Source organism: Arvicanthis niloticus, chromosome 20 (assembly GCF_011762505.2).
Source record: "Arvicanthis niloticus isolate mArvNil1 chromosome 20, mArvNil1.pat.X, whole genome shotgun sequence".
Lineage (NCBI taxonomy): Eukaryota > Metazoa > Chordata > Mammalia > Rodentia > Muridae > Arvicanthis > Arvicanthis niloticus.
The window spans coordinates 17844826-17869981 of record NC_047677.1 but is presented as its reverse complement, the minus strand read 5'-3'; the positions used below and the strand labels follow the sequence as shown (position 1 = coordinate 17869981).

General features: G+C 45.5%; 1 protein-coding gene and 1 pseudogene across 1 annotated transcript; both read right to left on the bottom strand.

The window, feature by feature from the left end:
• Positions 1–1348: 1348 nt before the first annotated feature.
• Positions 1349–22454, bottom strand: LOC117724518 (sodium-dependent glucose transporter 1). Its single transcript, XM_034524387.2, has 4 exons — positions 22189–22454; positions 9569–9737; positions 4548–4664; positions 1349–2567 (listed from the first exon to the last, which is right to left on the bottom strand). Exons 1-4 carry the CDS (start codon positions 22324–22326, stop codon positions 1579–1581), a joined length of 1413 nt encoding a protein of 470 aa, XP_034380278.2. The 5' UTR covers positions 22327–22454; the 3' UTR covers positions 1349–1578.
• Positions 7241–8681, bottom strand: LOC117724519 (adaptin ear-binding coat-associated protein 1-like; annotated as a pseudogene).
• Positions 22455–25156: the final 2702 nt, after the last annotated feature.

The window sequence follows — 25156 nt, the reverse complement described above, 5'->3', positions numbered from 1 at the left end:
AGCAAGAGAAGAAGAGAGAGAGTAAGAGAAGAAGAGGAGGGGGCAAGCAGCCCCTTTTATAGTGGATCAGGCTACCTGGCGGTTGCCAGGTAACTGTGGGGAGGAGCATACCTGGCTGTTGCCAGGTAACTGTGGGGAGGAGCATACCTGGCTATTGCCAGGTAACTGGGGATGTGGAGTTTAGACGAAATACTAACATGAGGGGCCTCAGGAAACCTGCTGCCTCACGACTGCATGTGTAGAGTGAAAAATTATAAAGGCCATTTTATGAAATATGTGTAGATTTTTCCGCCTTACAGAACTCGGAACTGAAAATAAGATTTCAGGCCTTCACATTCCAGGTGAAGGACACTTGCTGGATTACATTCCCCAAGCCTCGCCCAAGGCAGGAAGGCATTCCTGATTACAGATAAAGATGCTACCACCTAGGTGGGGCCATAGCCCTATAGCCGGAAGAAGTAAAGATAGTAATCTGAAATGGCAGAATAGGACACAATAGCATGGTGAAAACCACATTTTTGAGAAGAATGAGTGTGCAGAGTGATCTCACATGACTCTAGATCATTTGGGCTAGATTCTCTGAAATGTTCCACTGTTCTTGGTTACCCTTCCCTTGGTCTTCCCAGTGCTATGTTCAAAATTTGTAAAACAACCAATCATGTGTAAGCGCGCGAAAATGCCTTCCTCCCCCCCCCCCCCAACCCCATGCTATAAAAGACCCTTTAACCCACCACACGAGGCCAAAAACCCTGCTCTTGGAGCTAAAGAGCTTGTCCTTTTTGACCGCCGGCTCCTCCCCTAATAAACCTCTGCTGATTGCATCCAGGTATGGTTTCTTGTGATTTTTGGGTGGTCGCGATTCCGGAGGCTTGAGGAAGGGTCTCCCGAGTATGGGGGTCTTCACATGCTCCCTGTCAGCTGGAGAGGACACAGGCGGCAGAGCATCTCGGGAAGGTAGCTTGAAGACATCAGCCATGGGCTATATAAAAGCCTTTCTATTATATTTCTATTAGAGAATGTCTCATTCTTCATTTTAAATACTACAAAATCCATTGTGTACATGTGCACACACGCATACACACACACACACACACACACACACACACCTTTCCATCTTCTGCTTTCATTTAGCTTCCTTGGTTAGCCTAGAGCTAGAAAGTAACAGTTTCTGGCCCTCACTGTTTGTAGCCGACCGCTGCCACAAGTCAACTGGGTTCACCTGAAAGGGGGGCTGGGAATTGAAGGGGGAAGGAGGGCGAGAAGAGATGAGGCCAAGACAAAGTTCTCTGATCAAGGCCTCAAATTTAATAATTTGCTTTCACATATAAAGGGGAACCCCCCCCCCCCCCACGAGAAGAGTCTTCTCTGGCACTTCATCTCAGCAGCGTGGGTGAGGGGTGTGCATCCTTAATCACGGGCCAGAGGTGTACGGAGCAAGCTCAGCAGGCAGTCTATTCAACTCAACTCCTGTGGCCAACTTCAGGTCTCCAGTGCAGGCAGCTTCCCAGGTCCTTTGTTATTCGGGTCTCTAGTGGTAAACAGCGTGTTCCGGCCTGCTCAACCTAGGGCCTGCTCAACCTAGACAGATTGGAAGCGTGGGGGAAGGGCACAACTGTTGATGCTTTTTTCCTGCTTTTGATCCAGAGGTAAGGTGGCTACTTTATACATCACAGGGAATAAAACAGTTGTTAATACTGCTGAGCCAAGACAAGTGTACAGAATTACTGGGAGATCTGGGTAGTGTCCTTGAAGAATTCCAGATAGTGCAGGAGTCGCCATTAGTCCCAGGGCAGCTCCAATCAGAATAAACGCTGCAGATTTCCCAGTTAAGGTGGTGTACTGCTCAATCCAGGAGATGCCGCTGGGAAACGTGGCTGCCATTGAGGCTCCATACACAGAAGTCGCGATCCAGAGACAGAGACGGCTCTTGTCAAAAAGCACCAGAAAGAAAGATGCGACCAGGCTCCCAATGTTACACAACACAACCATGGTTCCAGGCCGTAAGAGCGTCGCAAAGAAGATGGCCAGGCCCCTGCAGGCTGCAAAGGTCCCCCAGAAGATGGAGTTCAAGCCAGCTGCCTCGCTCTCTTCCATGCCGACGTGGGTGGTGGCGAAGGAGAATACGTAAGAGCCATAGGTCACCTCGGCTCCCACATAGAAGAAGAAGAAGAGGAAGAGGAGGCACAGCAGGGCCCAGTGATACTTAGCCCTTCGAGCCCCCTGAGCAGATGCTTTGGTTTTTTTCTGTCTTGAGCGTTTCTTAAAAAATGGAGCAAACAGAAAGAAAGAAACTACTAAAATATAGGTGCCGATAGAAGCATATGTCCACAGCAGATTCATGTCATCGGGTACCGCGAACACAGAGTCTGAGGCGGCTTTGGAGGATCGGTTCAGCACTAGAGAGTTAAAGTCGGACTCGGTGTGGTTCTGAGCAGATGCTGCTGTACCCCAGGCCAACTTAGCCAGCAGGGGAGCCAGAAAGGCGCCCAAGGCGAAACTGAAGTGCAAGGCTTGCATGTGTGGGGCTCCTTTGTCCCCCCAAAGAGCCAAGATGAGGACGTTTCCACCTACCAACAAAGGAAATGATTTCAGTTAAACACAGTAACTTATCTAATACATGACAAATGTTCTAAATTATCAAAGATGGTACCTGATTCAACTCTGTGATGTAAGGTCTCTACACACACACTGTCTCATCCTTACACATGACATCCAACTATCTGATCAACTGCCACCTCTTAGGGCCAGGGTTTCTTTTATAAACTATGCTGACAATCTGTTGGGAGCCGACTTTTAGTAGAAAGTGGCTATCTTTGTAGCCATCTCAAGCCTGACAAGAGAATTGTTTTCAACAGCCTGCAACAGCTGAGCACACTCTGATAAATATCTTGTTTTTCCCACATAGCTTGTTTTGTTGTTTAGTGCCGCAGCTGCAAGGCGCACGTGGTAAAGTGCCTTCAGCTGTGTTCCCCTGCTTGTCCACGGCTGGAAGGCAGGTGGTGAAGTGTATATATACCCAAAATTTTCCTTTTGGTAAATAAGACTTGATCACACACTCTGACTTGTCTCCATTCTTCATGTCTCTTCCCCTTCATCCCCACTCTCTCTCTTGCTAGACCCTAACCTGGGGATCAGAACAGCAGCTCGGGCCGAGACAACAATCCCCTGGGGGATTTTATTTGATACACTTGTTTATATATATTATATAATTGTGATGGTTTGTATAAGCTCGGCCCAGGGAGTGGTACTATTAGAAGGTGTGGCCCTGTTCGAGTAAGTGTGGCCTTGTTGAAGTAGGTGTGTCACTGTAGATGTAGGCGTTAAGACCCTCATCTAGCTGCCTGGAAGCCAGTATTCTGCTAGCAGCCTTCAGATGAAGATGTAGAACTCTCAGCTCCTCCTTCATCATGCCTGCCTGGATGCTACCATGCTCCCACCTTGTTGATAATGGACTGAACCTCTGAACCTGTAATCCAGCCCCAATTAAATGTTGTCCTTATATGAGCTGCTTTGGTTATGGTGTTTGCTCACAGCAGTAAAACCTAACTGAGACAATAATATACATATGCATGTGTATTCATACACTTCAGACACATTATCAACACTTTTTGTACTTGAAATAATAAAAATACTATTTATTTATGTTTAAAACACATGCAAAATACCCATTCAGAATCCTAGCCCTGGTGTGCCTATTACAGGAAATGATACCTGTTTTAGACTCTGCCCTTAATTCTATCAGAGGACCTACAAGAAGAGAAGTCTAAAACTTCAAGCCTATGGCTACATCTTTTTTAAAATGATTGATTTTAAAAATTCATTCCACCCTGAATTTGTAACCGAACAAAGCCTAAAGAATGAAATATTCCCACATCTGTAAGACAGCATTAGACAGAGACAGAAAGGATAGAAGGTTGGAATTTGGAAGTACACCAGTATCATGTATGCCATTTAATAGGTTTTCATGGGGGCGGGGCAAATGAGCGTGTGGACATGCACAGACCTGTATGCGCATGCAGGTGCCAGAGGATGATGCCCAGGGTCTTATCATCTCCTGCCTTATTGTCATGAGACAATGTCTGTCACTGAAAGCTTGCCATTTGGCTAGGCTAGATGGCCAGTTAGTTCTCAGATCTTCTTGAGTCACCTCTCCCACCCCTCTAGGTTTTCAAAGACATCATCACATATGCAGAAACTTTACTGTAGAGGGAGGTTTTGAGAAAGCAAAGAAGAAAAAAAAAATAAATGCAAAGAAAGTGGCACAAAGCGCTGGCTCTTGGCTTTCCCTCTTCTGACCCTGGCAGCAAGAACCCACAATCTCTCATAGGACAGAATTTTTAAGATCATTTATCGTCGGATAATTAGAAAATCTAATTTACATGAAGAGCAGTTGCTAGCAGGGTGGCACTGAGTCAATGGCTCTATGGCCACATCCGCAGTCCCCTGTCATTTCAAGTCCATGGGGACCAGTTTAATACCATCTCCACTCCTCTCAGCAGTAGCATGCTCCAGTCTCAGATATGGCTGGCTCTGAGTGATTCACTCACCTGTATCCAGAACACCAAAAGAGACACCGGTAACAGACATCATGGCAGTCAGTGAGGCAGCTGTTTTACAGAAAGGAGTGAGGTAAAGACCGGCCATGGTGATCAGGTTGGACAGCCCTGAGAGAACACAGTTGAAAGTCAGAAGTCAAGGTCATGCAGTCTAGAGCCAAGTCCACCAAATGCAAACAAGATCAAATTTAAAAAGGGAATAACCTTGTGAAAGTCAGAGTTGAACCTTCTACAAGTAGCCATGCCCTTGTATGGTCTTTATGGATTATAAAATGTAAAAGGTTATGAAGTGAATATAATTTTATCACAATAGAAGTGAATTATAAATTTGCCATGGTTTATAACAAAAGAGGTAAAAAAAAAAATTTACTTAAATGTTTTACATTTCAGAACCACAAGGAGGCCCAGCAAGATGGCTCAGTGCTACTATGCCTGATGACCTCGGTTAGAGTCCAGGAACCTAAAGTGGAAGGAGAAAGTTGTCCTCTGACCTGCATATGAGGACTCTGGGATGTGCACAATAATTAATTAAATGTATCTTAACAATTAAAAAAATAATCCAAACGGAGGGGGGCATAGTTAGAGGCTGGCCCAGGGACTGAACATAAGCATGCATGTATGAGGACCGGAGTTCCAATTCCTGATACCCACCTAAAAGGGGTCATGGTGGCCCCTTGTAATCCCAGAGTTTAAATGCTCCCCAGAGTAAACTGGCTGGCCAGATTAGTCAACTCAGTGGACTGTGGGCTCAGTGAGAGAGCTTGCTTCATCCAATAAAGCAGAAAGCGGTCAAGGAACACACCTGTGGCCTCCATGCCCCCACACACATATCTGAACACACATGAGCCCATACACATGTGAATATGAATACACACCACACACACACTTACACACATACACTCACACACATGCGTACAGGCAAAACAAACAAAACAAGAAAAAAAAATCTAAGAACTAAAAGGAATGTTTATATATGGAATAACCAAAAGACCAAACAGAAGGATTAGTTTAGCAGTTTATAGTAATTTGTTTGTTTGTTTGTTTGTTTGTTTGTTTTTCAAGACAGGGTTTCTCTGTGTAGCCCTGGCTGTCCTGGAACTCACTCTGTAGACCAGGCTGGCCTCGAACTCAGAAATTCACCTGTCTCTGACTCCCAAGTGCTGGGATTAAAGGTGTGCACCACCACTGCCCGGCTATAGTAAAACTTTTTTTTCCTTTTTAAATATCTTTAATTACCATTATTGCACCAATACAGCATACATTTATATACATATATCTTCAACTTCATTTTCAATTTTCAGCAATTCAAATACATAATATATTATCATCTTAAGAATACAAAGAACACAAAATGGAGGAAGATTGAGAAAATAGGTTTCCCAATAGTCACTAGTGATTCTATACTTCCTTCTTAGTGTTTTTATTGGAACTTAAATGTCCTGCCATGGCTCTGCAAGAAGAGAGCTGCCTGGGAAGGGGAGGAGGCAATGGGGAAAAAATGGACCCGAAGTTAGAAAAAGCTAAGAATAATATTGAGAAGAAAGAATATATTTGAAAGGACCCTCTTCAGCCAGAGTGTGCTATCAAAACAGGTACTTGCAGGGTGAGTCCTCCCACTCCTTCCTCACATTGCCCAGTGAACAATGGACAGTACCCCGACCTCAACAGGACGCTCTTCACAGCTCTGTAAAAGGAATGGTGGGCAGACACTGGAGAGGAATGGGGCGGTAACTTGCTTTAAGATATCCTAAGCTGGGTATCAAAGCCTAGCGCAAAGCCTACCTGTCACAGGTAAAGAAAGGGGTGACTTAACCTCCTTCACATTGCATAACAACAGCAGCTTTCCATGGAAGTGCTAGAGGGACCAAAATGAAATGTTTATGAAAAGGGCTCAAAATCAGGCAGCAAGGCATTATGGGTACTGAATGGGCGCTAAGTGCTTCCAGCTCTCTGCTCTACACATCAAATTAAAATTCTTCAGGTCAAACACAGGGTGAGTATAAATTAATGCTATGCTTCAAATGCAGCAATTACATGGAGCTGCAAGAAATTAAACGTTTCTGTAGACTACAACATGGAAAGCACAGTCCCCTGACCCCCTTCATCTCAGAAATAGCCACTGGTCAAAGATACTGCACTACTCAACAAGAAAACAGGAAGGTGCCACCAACACAACCCTCTTGTCAAAGGAAAAGACATGTAAACACACAAGAAGGTGATGGGGCTCCACCCAGCATGGACGTTCACTGAATGGGAAAAGCCTGAAGGAGGCTTTACAGAAGAGACCTGAAACACCGCTTTTTCCAAATCTACCCCATACAAAAACCCTAACTTTGTGAGTCCGGGGCCAGCCTGCCCATTTTTAGTCTTAAATTAGTAGAGAAGACAGTTTCAAGGCATTTGTCTCTCCTGAAATTGCTAACTAGGGAATCATGAGATGACTCTGAAATAAGTTCAAGAATTTACATATGTTAGAGGTCACTCCCACTGAAAAAGTTGGCCTTCTGAACTCTGCAAAGTCAGTCAGTGTAATAATTCCTACTACTCCCCTGCTTGGTTATGAGCAGGAAACAGCAGATTGCCCCCTGGCTATACAGCAAGTAACACAGAGGTAACAAAAAACAAACAAACAAACAAAACAAACAAACAAAAACAAAAACAAACAAACAAAAAAAAAACCCACCAGCCTGAATGCACAGAGAAGCTACAGGAAAGACTGACCACTGATTTGGGGGGTTCCGGGAAATGAAGCCATCCCTCAACTCACTCTTAGAATGGTGCCCATGAGGTCATTTTTATTCAAGTGTCCTTAACTTCTTGCCAATGCTCCTCAAAACTGGACCCAGTTAGCCGGCTGTGGTGCCTGGGTTGGAACAGAGCTGGATGCTGAAGTCTCCCCACAAGTCATTGCTTGTAGAAACTGGAGCTGGTGCTGAAGTCGAGACAGGAGCTGGAGAATCCAAATCTAACAGGATATCTGAATCATTACCTCCATGGTTAGATTTTGGAATAGGTGGTGGGGTGACATGGTTGCTGATGGCAACTGAGGAGGATGGTGTGGGAATAGTGACTTTGCCTCCAGGTGGAGGTGGAAGTAAGCTCAGGCCCCCAGTCCCTGAGGCCCGAGACTTAGAAGCACCTCCTTCCTTGGCTGTAATATTCCCAGTACTCAACTTGATGGTCTGTCCTTCCTTGAAGCCTAAATCCAACTTGGGACGATTATCCATTTCCTGTGATTCTTTGGAAATCTCGGTTTCCTGCTTTACCCACTTGAAATGGTCTTGCAGGGAAACGTTAAAGTCGAAGGCATCTTCCCGATCCGTGAAGCCAATGCCAATAAACGCGCTGCACTGGGTACCTGGATCCTGATGACAAAGTAGCGGCTAGAGTCTGTCACAGTCTCCACAGCAATACCAGGATACTCTTCTACTGGAGCCTGAGCAAAGGGCTCCCCTGAAACTTTATCTTCCAGTTTGATGTAGGCAATTTTCCCTTTTGAAGTGATTCGGAGGCGACCGGTCCAATCAGGTTGGTCTAGCTTCCAGTCAGACGCCTTGCTTTTAGATTGGATGTGAGGATTGGATCTCCATAGGAAGAAATCCAGGCCTGACACTGTAAAACTGGTCAAAAGCTCAGGAGGAAGCCCGCAGACCCAGCAGAGCTTCTGAACAGGACTGGAAGAGAAATGCTTTCACCTCTTCTCTCTTGATGTTCTGCCTTCAAAGACTCTTAAGTACCTGAATCTGATCCAGACTAGAACATTCTACAAGTCCTCATGAATTAACATTGTTTAAAAAAAAAACCTTTGCTTGCTTGCTTATTTATTTTGGGGGTGGAGGTATAAATACGCCATGATATATATGTGGAATCCGATGACAACTTACGGGCAGGTATCTCATCGTTTTTTATCTTGTGTGTATGTAGTGTCCTGCTGAGATGGGCTCCAATTTCTTTTTCCAGTGAGCATTTGATGAGTGCCTACTATGTGCAAGACACTATCTGGTGCTTCTAGAGCCTGTAACCGCGGTTGGAGGCCTGCGGCGGAATCCGGTAGACGCTGATGTCGGGCTTCACACACCGCACAGACTCATATTCCAGCTCGGCCGCCATCGTGGCTCCGCTTATAGTAAAACTTTTAACAAGTTAGTTTGTGGACTTGGGAGGAGGTGACAAGGCATAGTTTCTGGGCTAGCATTTAGATCAGTGGTGGAACAGCTGTGTAACGGGACTCTCCACAAACCAACCCTTTACGTTTATATAATCCTTATATAGATTCTTTCGGTCTACTTTGGAAATAAAAAGAGGTTCACTCATTTATTCAACAGGAACAGCAAGCTTTCCCATCCACTTCTAGGGTTGCGATAGGGCATCCTGGGCTCTACGCTGATGCGAGGCAGCAGATAAAAATGCAGCCTGCGATTCCCATCAACCTTCTGCGCCCCTTCATGTCCAGTAGAGGTTTCAAGAGCAGTAGCGTTGCCGGGAGGTGGCGCATGCCTTTAATCCCAGCACTTGGGAAGCAGAGGCAGGCGGATTTCTGAGTTCGAGGCCAGCCTGATCTACAAAGTGAGTTTCAGGACAGCCAGGGCTATACAGAGAAACCCTGTCTCAAACAAACAAACAAACAAACAAACAAAAGAGCAGTAGTGTCTTATCTCTACGGCTCTGGGAATTCTGCTAAGCCTCCAATAAGCACAATTCTGGGAGCAATGCACTTATATGTGCTTCTGGAATAGAGCCTTAGTTTTGGTGAAGGCTGACAAGTCTTGGGATTGCTAACACTCCCTTCACAGGGTTAGTCGTTTCCAGAGGGCTCCGAAATGATTGCCTGACATGGGACATTAGACTCTGGCAAAGCGGGAGACAGCAAAACATAGTAATACTTTGATTGTCTATGTCTCCAGGGTACTGCTGAATATGCAAAGTTACAGGCTAATATACTACCGTGTATTTAGAGACGAATTGCAAACTTAGTAACAGAAACAAAGGAATGAAAATCACTGTTAGCTTACCCAAAAGTAGAAAATGATTCATGCAGTCAAAAAGCACCCCACCAACCACAGAGCCGCACATGTAGCCGAGGGCGCGGCCCACGAAGATTTCGGAAAGGCTGCTGATGTTGCGGTTCACGTTTCTCGCCAGGTCTGGAAATGTGGGTCCCAGCACAGCTGCGCTCACACCCTGCAATTTACAAAGCCAGAAGCTCTTACTTATAAAGTAATATTTATCTAATTAAATTTATAGTTGTAAAAAAAAAAAGTGTGGGATGCGGTTACAAGGCAGAGAGTGACTTTAAGGCTCCCAGCAAGGAAGGAATACTCAGTAATCACGGAGCTCCTGTTGCTTTTCTTTGGTTCAAGCCTCTCAATTTTTCATTTTCTTTAATGCTATGGCTTTATTTTGCATTGTTTCCTATTTGACAATACCTTAAAAGGCTACTCTGTATTAAAAGCTAACCTGGACTTTGGAGTATAACCGTGGTAGCTGCTTGTCGAGCATGCACAAGTCCAAATTCAATGGGTAGCACAACAAATTAATACTAGTATTTTTATTTTTTCCATTTATTTAGTATGTGTACATGCGTATGCCATTTGTGTAAATGTCTAGATCAGGGGCCAACTTGTGTGAGCCAGTTCTCTCTTCCCACCATGCGGCTTCTGAGGATCAAACTCAAGGCCATCAGTAATAATAATAATAATGATAATAATAATAATTATTATTATTATTAAGATGCACCACTAATCTTATATTTGAAATAAGTTTTTAGTATAGTATTTACACATATATTATAAGCACTAATATGATAATTTACATATCAAAATTCTAAATATCAGGTTGTTCCAATTTTCATATTATTAAAACTTGTCGGGAGTAGCCTTGTTTACACAGTGAAGGCCTAAAATCAGCAATAGGCCTAAGTCAGCCATACATGCTTGCTAACACAAAGTCTTAGTTTCTGTGGAAATTTACCAGCCTGGATAGTCATAGACCTTGTGGATAGGTAGCCTTGGTGGAAAGTACCAGCTTAGATAGGAAACAAGTGAATCATAGACAGAGTCATAGTGACCTGTTCTCTGCTTCTTCACCTACCCTGTTCTGGAAGATATCTGTACTCCCTCTGAGAACACCTACACTCCTGTGTCAACCCCTTCCCCACATCCTGCCTCTATGTGTATATAACCCCTGTGTGAAAAAATTAAAATCAGTGGTTTGATCAGACTATAGACAAGCTGCTCGTTATTTGTGTCCCCTGTCCTCCAGTTCTCTCTTCCAGGTCTTCTGATCCCACTTCAATGCCCCATGGGACTGGGGCAAAAACTGCACTACTTCTGATGCAGATGAGGTTCTACACATACAGGATGCATAGGAGAGAAGTCAACTGAGCTTACCCACATCGATATTTTCCTTCAACAAAAGCCTCAGCCGCCGGAAGCACAGAATGTCAACCTCCCCTGCAATGTGTTACACACAGCAGGTAGAGCGTGGCTTTAACAATAAAATGTTAAAGAATGACAATTTATTGTTCAGAGTAAATCTGGTCTGTAGCTACCACAGTATGTGAGGAACTCTAACCCAACCTGTCAGCACATTAACCTTCTGAGTGTATTTCCCATGACACACGGCCAGTTTCATTGGCTGCACAATGTGTAGGTTGTGTTCAGACAAGGCAAAATTTAAGCTGACCCAAGCACAACTGTTTTGGTGCATCATTTCTTCCTTTTTTCTGTCTAAAAATCTTCCTCTCCCCCACTGTTGGGTAGGTTTGTCTACTTCCATCGACTCCAGAAGCTGCTGACTTATGAATCCTTTGCTCAAACAGAAAGTTTTTAAAAACATTTATTTATTTTACATATGTGTATGTGTGGGTGCCTGAGTGTGTACATGTACTTACTCAGGGGCCAGAAGAGGGTGTGGGAGATCCTGGAACTGGAATCACTGGAGCAAGCTGATGTGGGGCCGAGAAGCAAATCCAGGCCCTTGCAAGAGCAGTAGGTGCTCATAACTCCCGACCTCCCTTTCCCCCACCCCTCAAATAACATTTTACCAAATGTTTGTCATCAGATGTGCAGTGCTAAAGAGACTTCCAGTGATGGTCTTCTCATCAAATGAGCATACAAATGTACCAGCCAGAGTCTCTTGTGCCCAGTGATCTTACACAGCAGCTGAGATCACTGCAGGTTGCTTCCTTCATTTGAGCTCTGTGAATCTGTATAGAGTCCTCTGTGGAGCAGTGATACCTTGTGGGACTGCTGACAGGAGGGCACTTTTGGAATGGGTCCCTCTGGCGAAGTTGTCTGGGAGCCTGATTTCTGGGACACCTGCTTATTGTCACAAAGTTAAGGTCCCAGAACCTGTGTACATGTGGGGCTGGGACAGGAATAAGTTAGCTTTGTTAAGACATCTTTGAACTATATAGTAGCTAGAATGGTGGCATTTTCACTTAGATGGACTTGCTCACTATGGAAGAGAGTGCAATGCCTTAAACTCAGTGCCTTGCACTCTTTAAAGCAGTGGTTCTCAACCCTCCTAATGTTCTGAGCCTTTACTACATACAGTTCCTCATGTTGTGGTGACCCCACCAACCATAAAACTATTTTAGTTGCTACTTTATAACTGAAATTTTGCTACTGTAGATGGCAAATACTGTGTTTTCCAATGGTCTAAAGAGACCCCCGTGAAAGGCAACTCAGCCCCAAGGGCGTGGGGACCCACAGACTGTTTTAAAGGGTTTACAGCTGTGCATGTGAGAGGCAGCCACCCGCAGAGCGACCATGGTGTTTGCCATGGCTACTGTCCTCAGAAGGTGTGGAGCAGGGGTGGTTGGTCACTCTCACAGCATCAGAGCATCCTGGAGATACACGGGTGGTGCCCTGCTGTGGCAGACAGGCACAGCAGCCTAAGGAGCTAAGCCAAACGAGGCTGGGGGCACAGTGTGGACCTCAGCCTGGGAATCCACACACCCATGGGCTGTTCCAGCTCAGCAGAGAGGAAAATGGCAGGACCAAGGCTTGTCCTTCAGGCAGGGGAGGCAGTGGCCAGGGCACCCTCCACCTGGGTCAGCCCAGAAGGATCCTCCAAGCTCCTGAGGTTGTCAGGGCCGTGGTTTCTCCTCTCTCTAAGAAGAGCACTGTGGTTTAAACAAATAGTAATGTAATACATGTTAAATGAGCCAATGGCCCCCTTCTACAGGGTCCCTTGGAAAAGGAAAAACAAGTCTTAAATATCTTTTCACATATATACTTTTCTATTTGCTTATGACCTTGCTAACTTGTGAGAGACTTCTGTCACTAAATGATAAAGCAGGTGTGGTGACTATCTATGATCCTAGCACTCCTGAGACTTTGGCTAGGCAAAGAGGGGGCAAGCTTATGTGAATAAAGTATTCGAAGAAGAAGAAGAAGAAGAAGAAGAAGAAGAAGAAGAAGAAGAAGAAGAAGAAGAAGAAGAAGAAGAAGAAGAGAAGGACGAGGAAGAGGAGGAGGAGGAGCAGGAGGAGGAGCAGGAGCAGGAGCAGGAGCAGGAGGAGGAAGAGGAGGAAGAGGAGGAAGAAGAGGAAGAAGAGGAGGAGGAGCCCACATTCTTTCCTGGCTTCTGTGTCCTGGGTAGTGTCTGGTTCATAGGATGCTGTTGATTTAATTTTCAAAGGCTTACACGTCTAGAGGTTGCACGATTCACAAATTCCCCAGTCCAAATTTTGTTTGTATATTATTTCTACTGACTTCCTTCCTACTGTGCACTGGAGATTAAGGTAAACAAATGTTAAATTATATGAAGCTTAAATTACTAGAAATAAGATAAAAAGGGGGACAGGGCTGGAGAGATGGCTCAGCAGTTAAGAGCACTGGTTTTCTTCCAGTGGTCCTGAATTCAGTTTCCAGAAATCACATGGTGGCTCACAACCATCTGTAATGGGGTCCGATATCCACTATCCACTTCTGGTGTGTCTGAAGAGGGCAACAGTGTACTCACATATATTAAATAAAAAATTAAATCTTTTTTTTTTTTTTTTTTTTTTTTTTTTCCGAGACAGGGTTTCTCTGTGTAGTCCTGGCTGTCCTGGAACTCACTCTGTAGACCAGGCTGGCCTCAAACTCAGAAATCTGCTTGCCTCTGCCTCCCAAGTGCTGGGATTAAAGGCGTGCGCCACCACCGACCGGCGTAAACAAGTAAATCTTAAAAAAAAATAAATAAATAAAAAAGAATCCCAGTATGTAGCTATCCATGGATGATAAATACACCTTTGTTTAAGACTGTGTTAGCGGTCTGTTTAAGCTCCACTCCACAGTTAACCTGGCAATAGCCAGGTAGACCTGACCCACTATAAAAGGGGATGCTTGCCCCCTCCTCACTCTCTTGCTCTTCCCTTCTTGCTCCCACTTTGTTCCCTCCCCCTTTCCCCCTCCCCATTCTCTTCCTCCCCTCCATGTGCTCATGGCCGGTTTCTACTCCTCTACTTCTCTACTGTCTCTCTCTCTGCCTCTGCTACCCACTTAGCTCCCCTCCCCACGCCCTGAATAAACTCTGTTCTATACTACACCATCATGTGACTGGTCCCTCGGTCCCACTCATACCTTACCACACCTCCATAGAACATATCTCCCTTCTCTTTATCTTTTTATAAGCATACCATTGGTGCTGAAACCCGGGTTTTGGGAACTCTGCAGGTTTGCATACGCCCTGCTACAACATGGAGATCCACACGTGCTAGCTCAAACTTCGGAGAACTGGGAAGCCCCCCCTCCCCCCAGTTGTCAGCAGAACCGTCCACATGGTCCCAAGGGAGAGAGTTCTTGAGCTCGGAGCTACTCCTGTGCTGCCCTTGACAATGGAGACATTCAGTCTTTCACTGACCCTCTCTAGGACTCTTTCCCTTGGGTGAGATTTTCCTCTCTTTGAGACAGGTTCTTTCTCGCTGCTGAGAATCCCAGGCCAGGCCTGGACAAACTGCTCTCTGTAGCTCAGGAGCACTGGCTCTGAGTGTAGCCCCAGGCCCCCATGTGAAGACCTGGAGGTCTGGCCTGTGCTAGAATCTCCCTGGCTGTTAATGATGCCCTCAGGAATCTGGTAGGGGCAGTTAATAACCTTATTCTCTCACCCATGGGTCGGTCTTCACCTCCTTGTCCCTACTTACTGGGATATCTTGGTCTAATTCACAGTAAGTAGAAAGCAATATCTCACATGGCCACTAAACTGGCACTTTCTCACTAGTGACCCATAGGGTAGGCTCCCCACCCCCACCCCCTCCTTCATTTGCTGGTTCCTGCTCCCACTGTGGCTGCCAATGGTCCTGCTGGTTCCACTGGTTCCCGCCTAAAAAGTGGGTCTGGTTCTGCCCCTTGCCAGGGACTCTGTCTACTGCCCTCCTCCTCCCTTGCTCGTGGTTCACTGTGGGAAAAGTGGATCTGGCCCACCCCTTGCATCCTGCCAGGGACTCTGTTTGTGAGACTCGCTTTCCCACCTGCCGCCCCCACCAAAGCTGCCACTGGGCTCTGCCTGGCTGCTAAAAGCAGCTTTGGCCCTGCCCTCCCCTATCTGCCCTGTGGCCACTTCCTTCTTTGTCCACTCTTATAGTTGCTTTTAGATGTCTGGCTGCAGCTGTAAGAAAAACAGCTTTCGCCTTGTCTGAGAAGCCACCTTCCCACGCACGCGAGGGAGCCCCTCCCTCTCTCCTTCTCTCTCTCTCTCTCTCTCTCTCTCTCTCTCTCTCTCTCTCTCTCTCTCTCTCTCTCTCTCTCTCTCTCTCTCTCATCCTCTTTGCCTGGGACTTATAAAGTGAGTGCTAGCAGCAGCGTGCCATGAGAATAGCATGCGTGTTGCCTGGATACGGATGCTACTTCAGGCACTTCCTCCCTCCCCTCCCCCCCACCCCCCAGACTCAGACAGCTTCCAGCTTCTAGTAGGAAGTCCCACCCTATGAGGGTCAAAGAAAGCACACTGTTGCCACCATCTGCTGCCACCGTCCGCTGCCACCGCCCTTGAGCAGCAGAAGGGCACACACTATTATTGTGGCCCTTAGTGATCTGTGCTCTGCAGACTACAGGCCATGCACCCGTTCCGCCCCTACCCCTGCCGGAGCACACGCCTGGTGTCACAGGTGTCACAGGCCTGAATCCGCCTGAACAAACTCACCTTCTGTCACCATGATCTGAAGCCACTGCTGTCAGCTCTCTTATTTTCTGTTCCACACCAACTCTAAGTCAAATATTTCTTTGCTAATGCAAAACTGTGGTTTTCTCTACTTACACAACCTGCCAACGTTACTTAAGATTTTCGTTCCTATCCTGTCTTGATGAATAATGATTTTCGCTGCTGCCATTAAATTGTGGTGTGCTCTATTCAGATCTGGCCAGTCGATATAGCCCTCAATCTTGTCAGAAGTCTGCTAATTATTAAGTTTATGACAGACAGAATCTCCTGAAGCCTTTAATAGTTTACCACACAATGTCTCAGAAGATTTGGACACAGCTACAAGCTACTGCCTGGACTGTGATAATCACTGAAAAACGCAGTAGACAAAACTGGATACCCTGAGTCGAATGACTTATCTAAATCAAGGTAAGTCATTTCTCATGTCACATGCATCCATTCCACAGAGTAAAAAGGCTCTTCATTCTCTGAGCTTGAAAGCCAGACTGACTGCCCAAGTTGCCATGGAGACCACAGGGAACTGTTGGCTAGTGGACTCTGTCATTTTTTAAAATAACGTATAACTGATAGGTTATTGTTTATTCTCCCTCAGATTTCTGACTACATTGACAGCTAAGGCAACTGTAGCTTGACAGCTAGGAGACAGACCTAACTCCTTACCAAAACTCAGTTTCTAGCGACTAGTTCAGATGTAAGCTTTCACAGATGTAACCTGTTACTTCCTTACCTAAACTCAGTTTCCATCAACTAAATGCTTCATATTTCCTCTTCTTGCCATGCCACTGTCCTAACATTGTTTGAGTTCTTAACTCTAATGAAACATTCCACAATACGATCCAACTATATAATCACAAATTCTTGTTCCTTCCGCTCCACAAAAAGCTCATCTTAAAGACTGCTCGTGTTGTTAACTCATGTTATTTCTTTTATAAACTTATAAGCTACAGGAAACCCACTCAGATCTACCTCTTGTGGACCCACTAGACTCCACCCAGATAAGTACATCTGCCTAAAGTCCCCACTGACTACCTATTCCAGAGGCTGGGATTCCTCTGGGTTTTAAATGTACATCTAAGGAAAAAAATTTCTTTCTCCCAAACACATTTAATCTTATTCTCTACCTTTAATATATATATATATATATATATATATATATATATATATATATATATATTCTATATATATTCTATATATGTTACATATATATATATATTCTATATATATGTAACATATATATGTTACATTTGTGTGTGTGTGTGTGTGTGTGTGTGGTGTGTTTTAGCATCTTGTCAAGTTTAGGTGCTTATTACATCCAAGACAGCTCCAGAGAAGCAACCTACAGATACTCCAACCTTCTCTTACAGACACAGATGCTTCTACTGGACCTGTTCCTTCTGACCTGTCCTCAGATGGCTCCACAGACCCTGGACAGCAGGAAACAGCCAACTCTCCTAAGACTGGACAAACATTCCTATTCTTCTAGGTTCCCTAGAGACACATCGCCCCAATGTCAGCAGAAAGTAGCCAGATATCACCACGACCCTATTCCTGCTTTACCATCACCTCTTACTAATTTATTCTTTTTTAATTAAACCAAAACAGGGGAATATTAGCATTCTGTCTAAGCTCCACCCCACAGCTACCTGGCAATAACCAGGTAGGCCTGACCCACTATAAAAGGGGATGCTTGCCCCCTCCTCACTCTCTTGCTCTTCCCTTCTTGCTCTCACTCTGTCCCCTCACCCCTTCCCCTCTTTCCACATTCCCTGCCCTCCCCCATGTGCTCATGGCCAGTCTCTACTCCTCTACTTCTCTTCTCTCTCTTTTTCCGCCTCTACTCCCCTCTTAACTCCTCTCCTCATGCCCTGAATAAATTCTATTCTATATTATACTGTCATGTGGCTGGTCCCTCAGAGGGAAGGGATGCCTTAGCATGGGCCTGCTGAGACACCCCTTTCCCCAATACCTCACCACACCTTCATAGACCATATTCTTTCTCTCTTTATCTTTTAATAAACGCATCAGAGTGCCTATGTGATATGAAGATTTTTATTTTATTAAGGGCAATAAGCTCAGTTCTAAAATGAGAAGAAGAAAGACACAGGACAAAACTGAACAGATGGGGCATTACAGAGCTGGGGTGCAGCTCAGTTGGCACAGTGCCTTTCAGCTCTAGCAGACTTCCCTGTAGTCCTAGCTCATCAAGAGGCCAGGGCAGGGAAGTGGATTGAGCCTGGGAGTGGTGGTCAGCATGGGTAACATAGCAAGATTCATAAAGCTGGCACGAAACACACGCAAACAACTTTCCTCGCCAAGTGCACTAATACTGTACGGAACTTTCCTCTGATCATTAACCACAGCCATCTGAAGTCTTGCCATGTGCAGTTAATTGCTTGGTCTGAACGGACAACCGTGGAAAGGACCATCAAGTTCCCCTGGCCTGGGTAGGAATTCCCAGACCCAGCGGCTCACAAACACCAAGCTGATGTTTAACCCAGCATCAAGTACAATAAGAATCAAGTACCAAGGAGTGACTTGGCAGATCCTCGTGCTAAGTTAGCCAGTGGTGGAATTATTAAGCTATGCAATTTGAAAGAACTCCAGGGGTTGGCCCAAGTCCAATTGCCTATCAGAACCTATTTAGTATAGGGTACTAAGGACCTGAACTTCAAAGGATGTAAATCCCTCACTAAGCGCAGACACATGGAGCGCTTGAATGCCTCCTGGCGCTTGCTCAATCCTCAAGGCTTCTAGCATCAAAACCTCTCCACTCTAAGATACACTGTGGTGGGGTAGGGGAAGATCCAAAGTGGAACAAACCACTGGTGGGTTTGTATTTTTACTGCAGAGGGCTTCTAGCCTGCGTTGACGTTCCCATGCCATCCATCATTTTAATAAAGCTCTAACTCCTGTTATTTTAGCAGCTGGCTGAGTCAGACACAGATGGATGGATCTCTTTCACATTGCACCCAGAGTGCCCGTTTTCTAGGTGTTCGAAGGGTGCCCTACGCAGAAAGACTGATGCTGTAACAGCAGCTGCAGTTAAATTAGAAGTTGTGTTTCCCAGCAGAGTTCCTGCCCACAATGCCACTCAATTTGCTCCTCATGCAAGTTGTATAACAGCCAAGGAAGGAAGCCCAGCCACAAAGGCAGTGGGGAGCCCAGCTCCTGAATTGCCTGGATGGCCTCAGGCATAAACACTTCTAAGGGGTGGCAATTGGATCTACTCCCACTGGGGTGCATAGACTGAGCCCTCCTGAATTGTACCTGCTGCACCCCTGGTGACAGCATCTGAGTCCTCACAGTCACCTAAATTGAGACATGATCCAGTAGGCGAAGGTACCGCACATTAATCTAAAGTATATTTTCACTAGTACCAGCCTTCAAGCAGACAGCTTTTCCCAAGAACATAGGCTATGATTTCCCTGCTACACACACACACACATACACACACACACACGCACGCACGCACGCACGCACGCACGCACGCACGCACGCGCGCCTATAATCTTTTCCTTCTGCTTGCAGGAAAACACAGGGAAATGCTGTAGTCTTTGGATCGGTCGTAAACCAGAGCTATTACCAAATCCCCGTGCACATCCATAGCGAGTTAACTAGAACTGCAGAGTGGAAAGCTCTCCTTGATATTCTGGGCATCATTGCGGCTTGTGATACACTCACTGGAAATGACCTGTCCCAATTACTAACTAATCAAATACGTGTCAGTAAAAAGGCATTGTGTGCACAAGACCAAGGGATTACTATGGGTAAGCCACATTAAGTCAAACTTAATGCTACGAAGTGAGATGCTACACCTCTACAGCAGGATTCACAGGAAACTTCCCATCGACCTTGATAGGTTTCCTTCGAGGTGAATGAATTCAATTGATGTCTCCTTGGCTACCACTACGTGGCGATCTTTTCCACCTCAAGGGCCTTTATTGAAATTGTAGACTTCTGCCTCCTGAATTACTTTTCTGGAAGTTTCTATACCTTCCATAATCAAAGAAGTCAATACTCAAAATGAGTGCCCACCTCTGACGTTGATAAACATGTTCGCCTCCATTGTGGGATGTAAAGCTACCTGTAACTTGGGGGAAATTCTCGTCTTCCCACGGGTTCTGAAATGTGAAGCCACTCTCTGAAAGGTGAGAGCATTTGCATACTGACTGGAACAAAGTTTCAGTTTAGAGCTCCTCCTTGGGGGACTGGAGACATTGCTCAGTGATTTAGAACTAGTACTTACTTTCACAGGGCCCCAGTTCCATTCCCAGCACCCAGGTTGGGCATCCCATAACTGGCTTCCAGGGCACCCGTATTCACATGCATGTTACTGTACACATGACTGCTGCTCTGTGCTTTCCCACAACACTAACACTGGATAAGGAAACCTCTCAGGGGAGGCAAACGCACAGAGTGTTTGTAGGAGCAGCGATCAGACAGTCTGCAAGCGTGAGGGATGGTGGAGGGCAAGTCCAGCTATGACAAAGCTTTCAAATACTTGTGCCTAGTGGCTCTCCAGGTTCCTCTAACTTACGTTGCCAGGCTAACTACAAAAATAAATAACTCTTTAAATTAGACAATTTTACAATCTACTGGTCTTAATTGCCATTATGCCACAGACTGGCAGTTCTCAACCTTTCACATGGGTCATATGTCAGATATCCTGAATCTCAGATATTTACATTACAACTCACAACAGTAGCAAAATTACAGTTATGAAGTAGCAACAAGAATAATTTTATGGTTGGGCTTCAGTTTAACATGTGGAACTGTATTACAGGGTCTCAGCGTCGGGAAGGCTGAGAGCCACTGGTCTAGACAAAGGCCATGGAGACTTGCACGCTAACCTTGTTGATCTCATTATGTGAGGATTGGCTTGTTTGAGTTTGATCTGGTTTGGTCCCCATGGAAACCTGTGATAGAAGAGTGTGCTCTGGTTTCTTAGTACTGTCTACCTGATAACCGGCATAGCGTCTCCTCTTCCCATTGGGGTCCCTTGAGTCACAGATGTCTCCATACACTCATCCTTTGAAGGTGTACACATGACCAACATGTCATCATCCATTATGAATTCTGTAACTGGACCAAACCGACCATGGCTATCATCACAGAAAGTGCTGGTGGTGCTTTTTTCAAACCGAGAGGCTGACCCAAAAGGAAAGTGGGATTGTTAAATCAGCGTGCAGCTGCTTCTGCATGTAGGATGCTGTGACCTATCAATCAGAGTGCTCCAGCTGAAGCTTTAATAAAAGAAATTCTTAGACAAGTGCTGACTAGCCGAGCAGTGAGTCCATCGCAGATGGATACAGACCGCAGTGTCCAAAGCAGGTGAGTGGGTTACACGAACCCCCCTTATCTCCATATGCTTTCTGGGCCTATAGACATTGCCTACCCATATTTCAGAGTAATTTTTAGCCTTCGCTAGAACAGGCTTTGGTCAGTTCCCGATTCGTTTCTTTGTGCAAAAAAAACTGTTAAAATCAACAAGTGTAATTACACATCTGTTTTTCAATAGGAGTAACAAGACCAAAGTCCTTGGGCCCCTTAAGAAGTGCTTCCTAATTCATCTGTATTTCAAGTATGCCTGGTTCTGATTGCACGGCTGTCTGCTCCAGTGCAAGGTGAGCCCCTTACCTAGGCAGAAGCCATCCAGGACTAAAGACTAGAGCATGAACGGCAAGACCTGGCCCACAGAAGGACTGACCCGGAGTCTGCAGTGATTTCTCCATCTTCTACGTCTCCCTCATCAAAAACAAACTCCCCTGCACATCCATAGCAGTTAACTAGAACTGCAGAGTGGAAAGCTCTCCATTCTGGAGGTCATTGCTGCTTGTGATACACTCACTGGAAATGACCTGTCCCAATTACTAACTAATCAAATACATGTCAGTAAAAATTCCCTCCCTGAAATTCTAAGTTACCTGAAATCACTCCACAGGCAACTGACTTTTATCTCTCCAAGGTCACAGTCGTCTCGGAGAGTAGATTGAAAAGGAGTCTAAGTGGTCAGTAAAAGTCACTTCTTGCTTTGCACTTTGCTCCAAGAAAAAACATTTAAGGACCTAAATGCTCAAGTTAAGTAGGATTATCATTGAGAGAGACATCTTCCTGGCTTTACCAACTTAACCAACCCTGCCACCTGGGGAAAGTCACTTCCTACTTGGGGATCACTTTTCAGCTGCAAAATTAAGTTGCTAGCTGGAACTGGTCAGGCCCCAAGGAAGAACTCCCAGGAAGACAGGTTTCTGTCTAACCACCTGGGACAGTGAGGGCCATTTGTATACGCCAGAACTGCTCTTTGTCTCTCCTTATACGGAAACCAAGTAAGGTTTGCTGCCGTTGGAGAACATTAGGGTAACCACTAGGGTCACCAGTTTCACGTTTGATTAAGATTGTACCCACTCTCCCGCGGCCCGGGCAGTTTCAATAATGCTGCACAAAGGCCACACAATGTGCAGGTGGTTTTAGCCTCAGCTCTCACCATCCCCAGGAAAGCAGCATTCAGAGCCACAGTGGTGAACCAGCGCAGTGTTCTTCCCACGTGGCCATTCTTCCTTGGGGTCTCAGCCTGGAGGAGGTGATGCTCAACCCCCGTGGCCCCGGACCCACGGGACTCCATTTCCGACTCCAGCTTGGTGGCTCCAAAGGGTTTTTTGGTACAGCGTTTTTTTGGAAGGGTCCCTGGAGCTCTGAGCCCCTGTTCCTTCTGACCAGCAGATCCCTCCCAGTGCCTCCTCCCCCACAGACAGTCCTGAGTCAGGACCTTGGGAAGTTACACTTTGGACTGTGCACGTGGTGCTGACACCAGCACTCACATCTGGCACAACCCCTAAGAAGATCCTTTGACAGAAATAGGCCTTTCTCAGCAATAAGGGACCCAGCTTCTAGGGAGAGGGAAACATGGTTGCCTGGAAGACCGGATGCTCTCCTGGATGCTCATTCAGTATCTCTTGCATCTAAGCGTGCACAGATGGACGCACTAGTACCCTGAGGGAGAGAAAGCTGGAAGTGCAACCACAGAACAGCCCAGTCAAGCGGCTTTGGGAGCTGGAGAAATGGCTCAGAAATTGAGAATGCTTGCTGACTTTTTTTCAGGGGACTTGAGTTTGGTTCCCAGTACCCACATTGAGCAGTTTACAACCTACCTGTAACTCTAGCTCTGAGAGATCCGACACTCCTTGTTCTGCAAGGAAGGAAACTAGAGTCTCCCTTTCAGGTTATCTGGGAGCAGAGAAGCCATAGTCAGGCCCCACTTTATATGACATCCCAAACTCTGGGTCTTGTCTGTCAACATCTGAGCTTCTAAATCTGCCCTTTGCCACATTCATGCTACCAATACCGGTTGAACCTCATGGGTCAACTTTCACACATAGCATCTCAACCCTCCCGACACAGAATCCACTCCAACCCTGTATAGCCAAGAGGATTTTGTACATAACAACTCACCCAAGAGTGGTCAGCAAAAACCCACTATGGATGGATGATGAAACAGTAGCTCATGAGCAAAATCTGGGCTGGGGCTGTAGCTCAGGGCTTGAGTGCCTGTCCAGCATGCTCAGGGGCTTAGGTTCTGTACCTGGGATGGAAAAATACTTAACTCATTAGTGGGGTCTCAACTATACACACTAGCCCCAATTCCTGAAGATACTTCCAGGTACCTGGAAGGGGTGTGAGGAACTGGGTAATAAATATGAGTCTTTGCTGGGTTATATCACCTGGGGGGGCGGGAGACGAAAACAGATCTTTAAAAAAGAAAAAGAAAGAGAAGAAAAAAGAAAAGAAACGGAAAAGCCCCAGATCTTAAAAAAAATGAAGAAGAAAGAAAGAAAAAGGAAAGAAGGAAGGAAGAAAGGAAGGAAGGGAGGAAGGAAGGAAGGAAGGAAGGAAGGAAGGAAGGAAGGAAGGAAAGGGGGTCTCATTTTGTAGCCCAGGCTAGCCTGGAATTTACTCTGTAGCCCAGGCTGGTGTCAAACTCATGGCAGTCTTCCTTCATCAACCCCCTGATGCTGATGTTACAACCCTTATACCCAGCTTAAAGCCAAATTTTATTCGATCTTTATTGAAGCCAACCATATCCCTTTTAGCCTTGGCAGTATAAACCTATATATAATCTCAGTACTTGGAAGTAGGAGAGAGATCAGAAATACAAGATCGTCACTGTTGGCTACCTAGGGAGTTTGAGGCCAACCTGAGCTATGTGAAACCTTGTCTCAGGAGCTGGCAAGATGGCTCAGTGTGTGAAAGCATTTGTCATGTAAGCCCGATGTCCTGAGTTTGGTCCCCAGAACCTATGGTGGAAGGAGACAAACAACTCTTGAAAGTTGTCCCCTGACCTCCACATACATGCACCACCAAACAGCATAGAAGACAGACAGATGGCCTTTAAAAACCTCAGAGATCTACAGAATATGGCATTTTAAGATGTGTTTTTTTTTTATAAGCAAACGGCCTTTCAGAAATGAGACAGATCTGCTCCTGGCAGAACCCCCTTTCCAACTCAAGGAAGACGATGAACATTGAAGAACCCCCATATGGAGTTTGCTTCAAATGTGGCAAACATGCCACTGGGCAAAAAACTGCCCTTGCCTCAGCTACAGACAGAATGCTGTCCAAACCATGGACAGATGAGACTCGGGGAAGTTGACCATTGAGCTTTGCAAGGACAAGGTAGGCAAGCCCTCCACGATTCCTGCTTCACAGAACGTCTGTCAGATATTCCAGGCCAGAGCGCTGAAGATAGGTGCTCCCACATTATAGAGAAATTCGGGAGGACTGTCCAGGTAACAAACTATCTCTGTCATTGCTATAATTTTGAGAGTTGATTACTCTGTACTTCTTGTACCCTCAGGTAACATTTATTCCTTCTCAAGTCCCTGATGGGGTTGAAGACTAGGTAGCTATGGTCTCACAACAAAAGCTTAAGTTGTTTAGGGTTTAAGAAAATGTCTTTAGGTATAAGATGTTTTTAGATTGGTAATATAGAAAATGGTTTAGGTACAGAACTCTGAACTCACCAAAATAGGATAATGAAGTATTTTCTCCCAAGTTGCCATTTACAAATGGACTGAGCGTTGTGAATGTAACTCTTACATGATAGTTTTTGTAATTATTCCATAATTATTCTTATTGCATATAGTTTATTGTTGTAAAAGAGTCTTTTATTGTACAAAAGAGGGGAGATACTAGGGTTGGTCTTATACATTGTGTATTCAGATGCTGAGTTCTGTGCCCCAAGATCAGGTTGCAGTCTCTACGTGGACAATGTATTGACCAATGTGTTGTAAAGAATGCTCCCCAATAATCTCTGGTAGGTAAATCAAAAGCCAGAGCCTGTGACTGGGCAGGGGAGAGAGGACGGCAGGACTTGAGGTCAAGAGAGGGGATTTCAGGTAGGGGTCAGAAGAGAAGGAAGAAAGCAGACAAGGAGGAGGCCACCATGAAGCAGGATG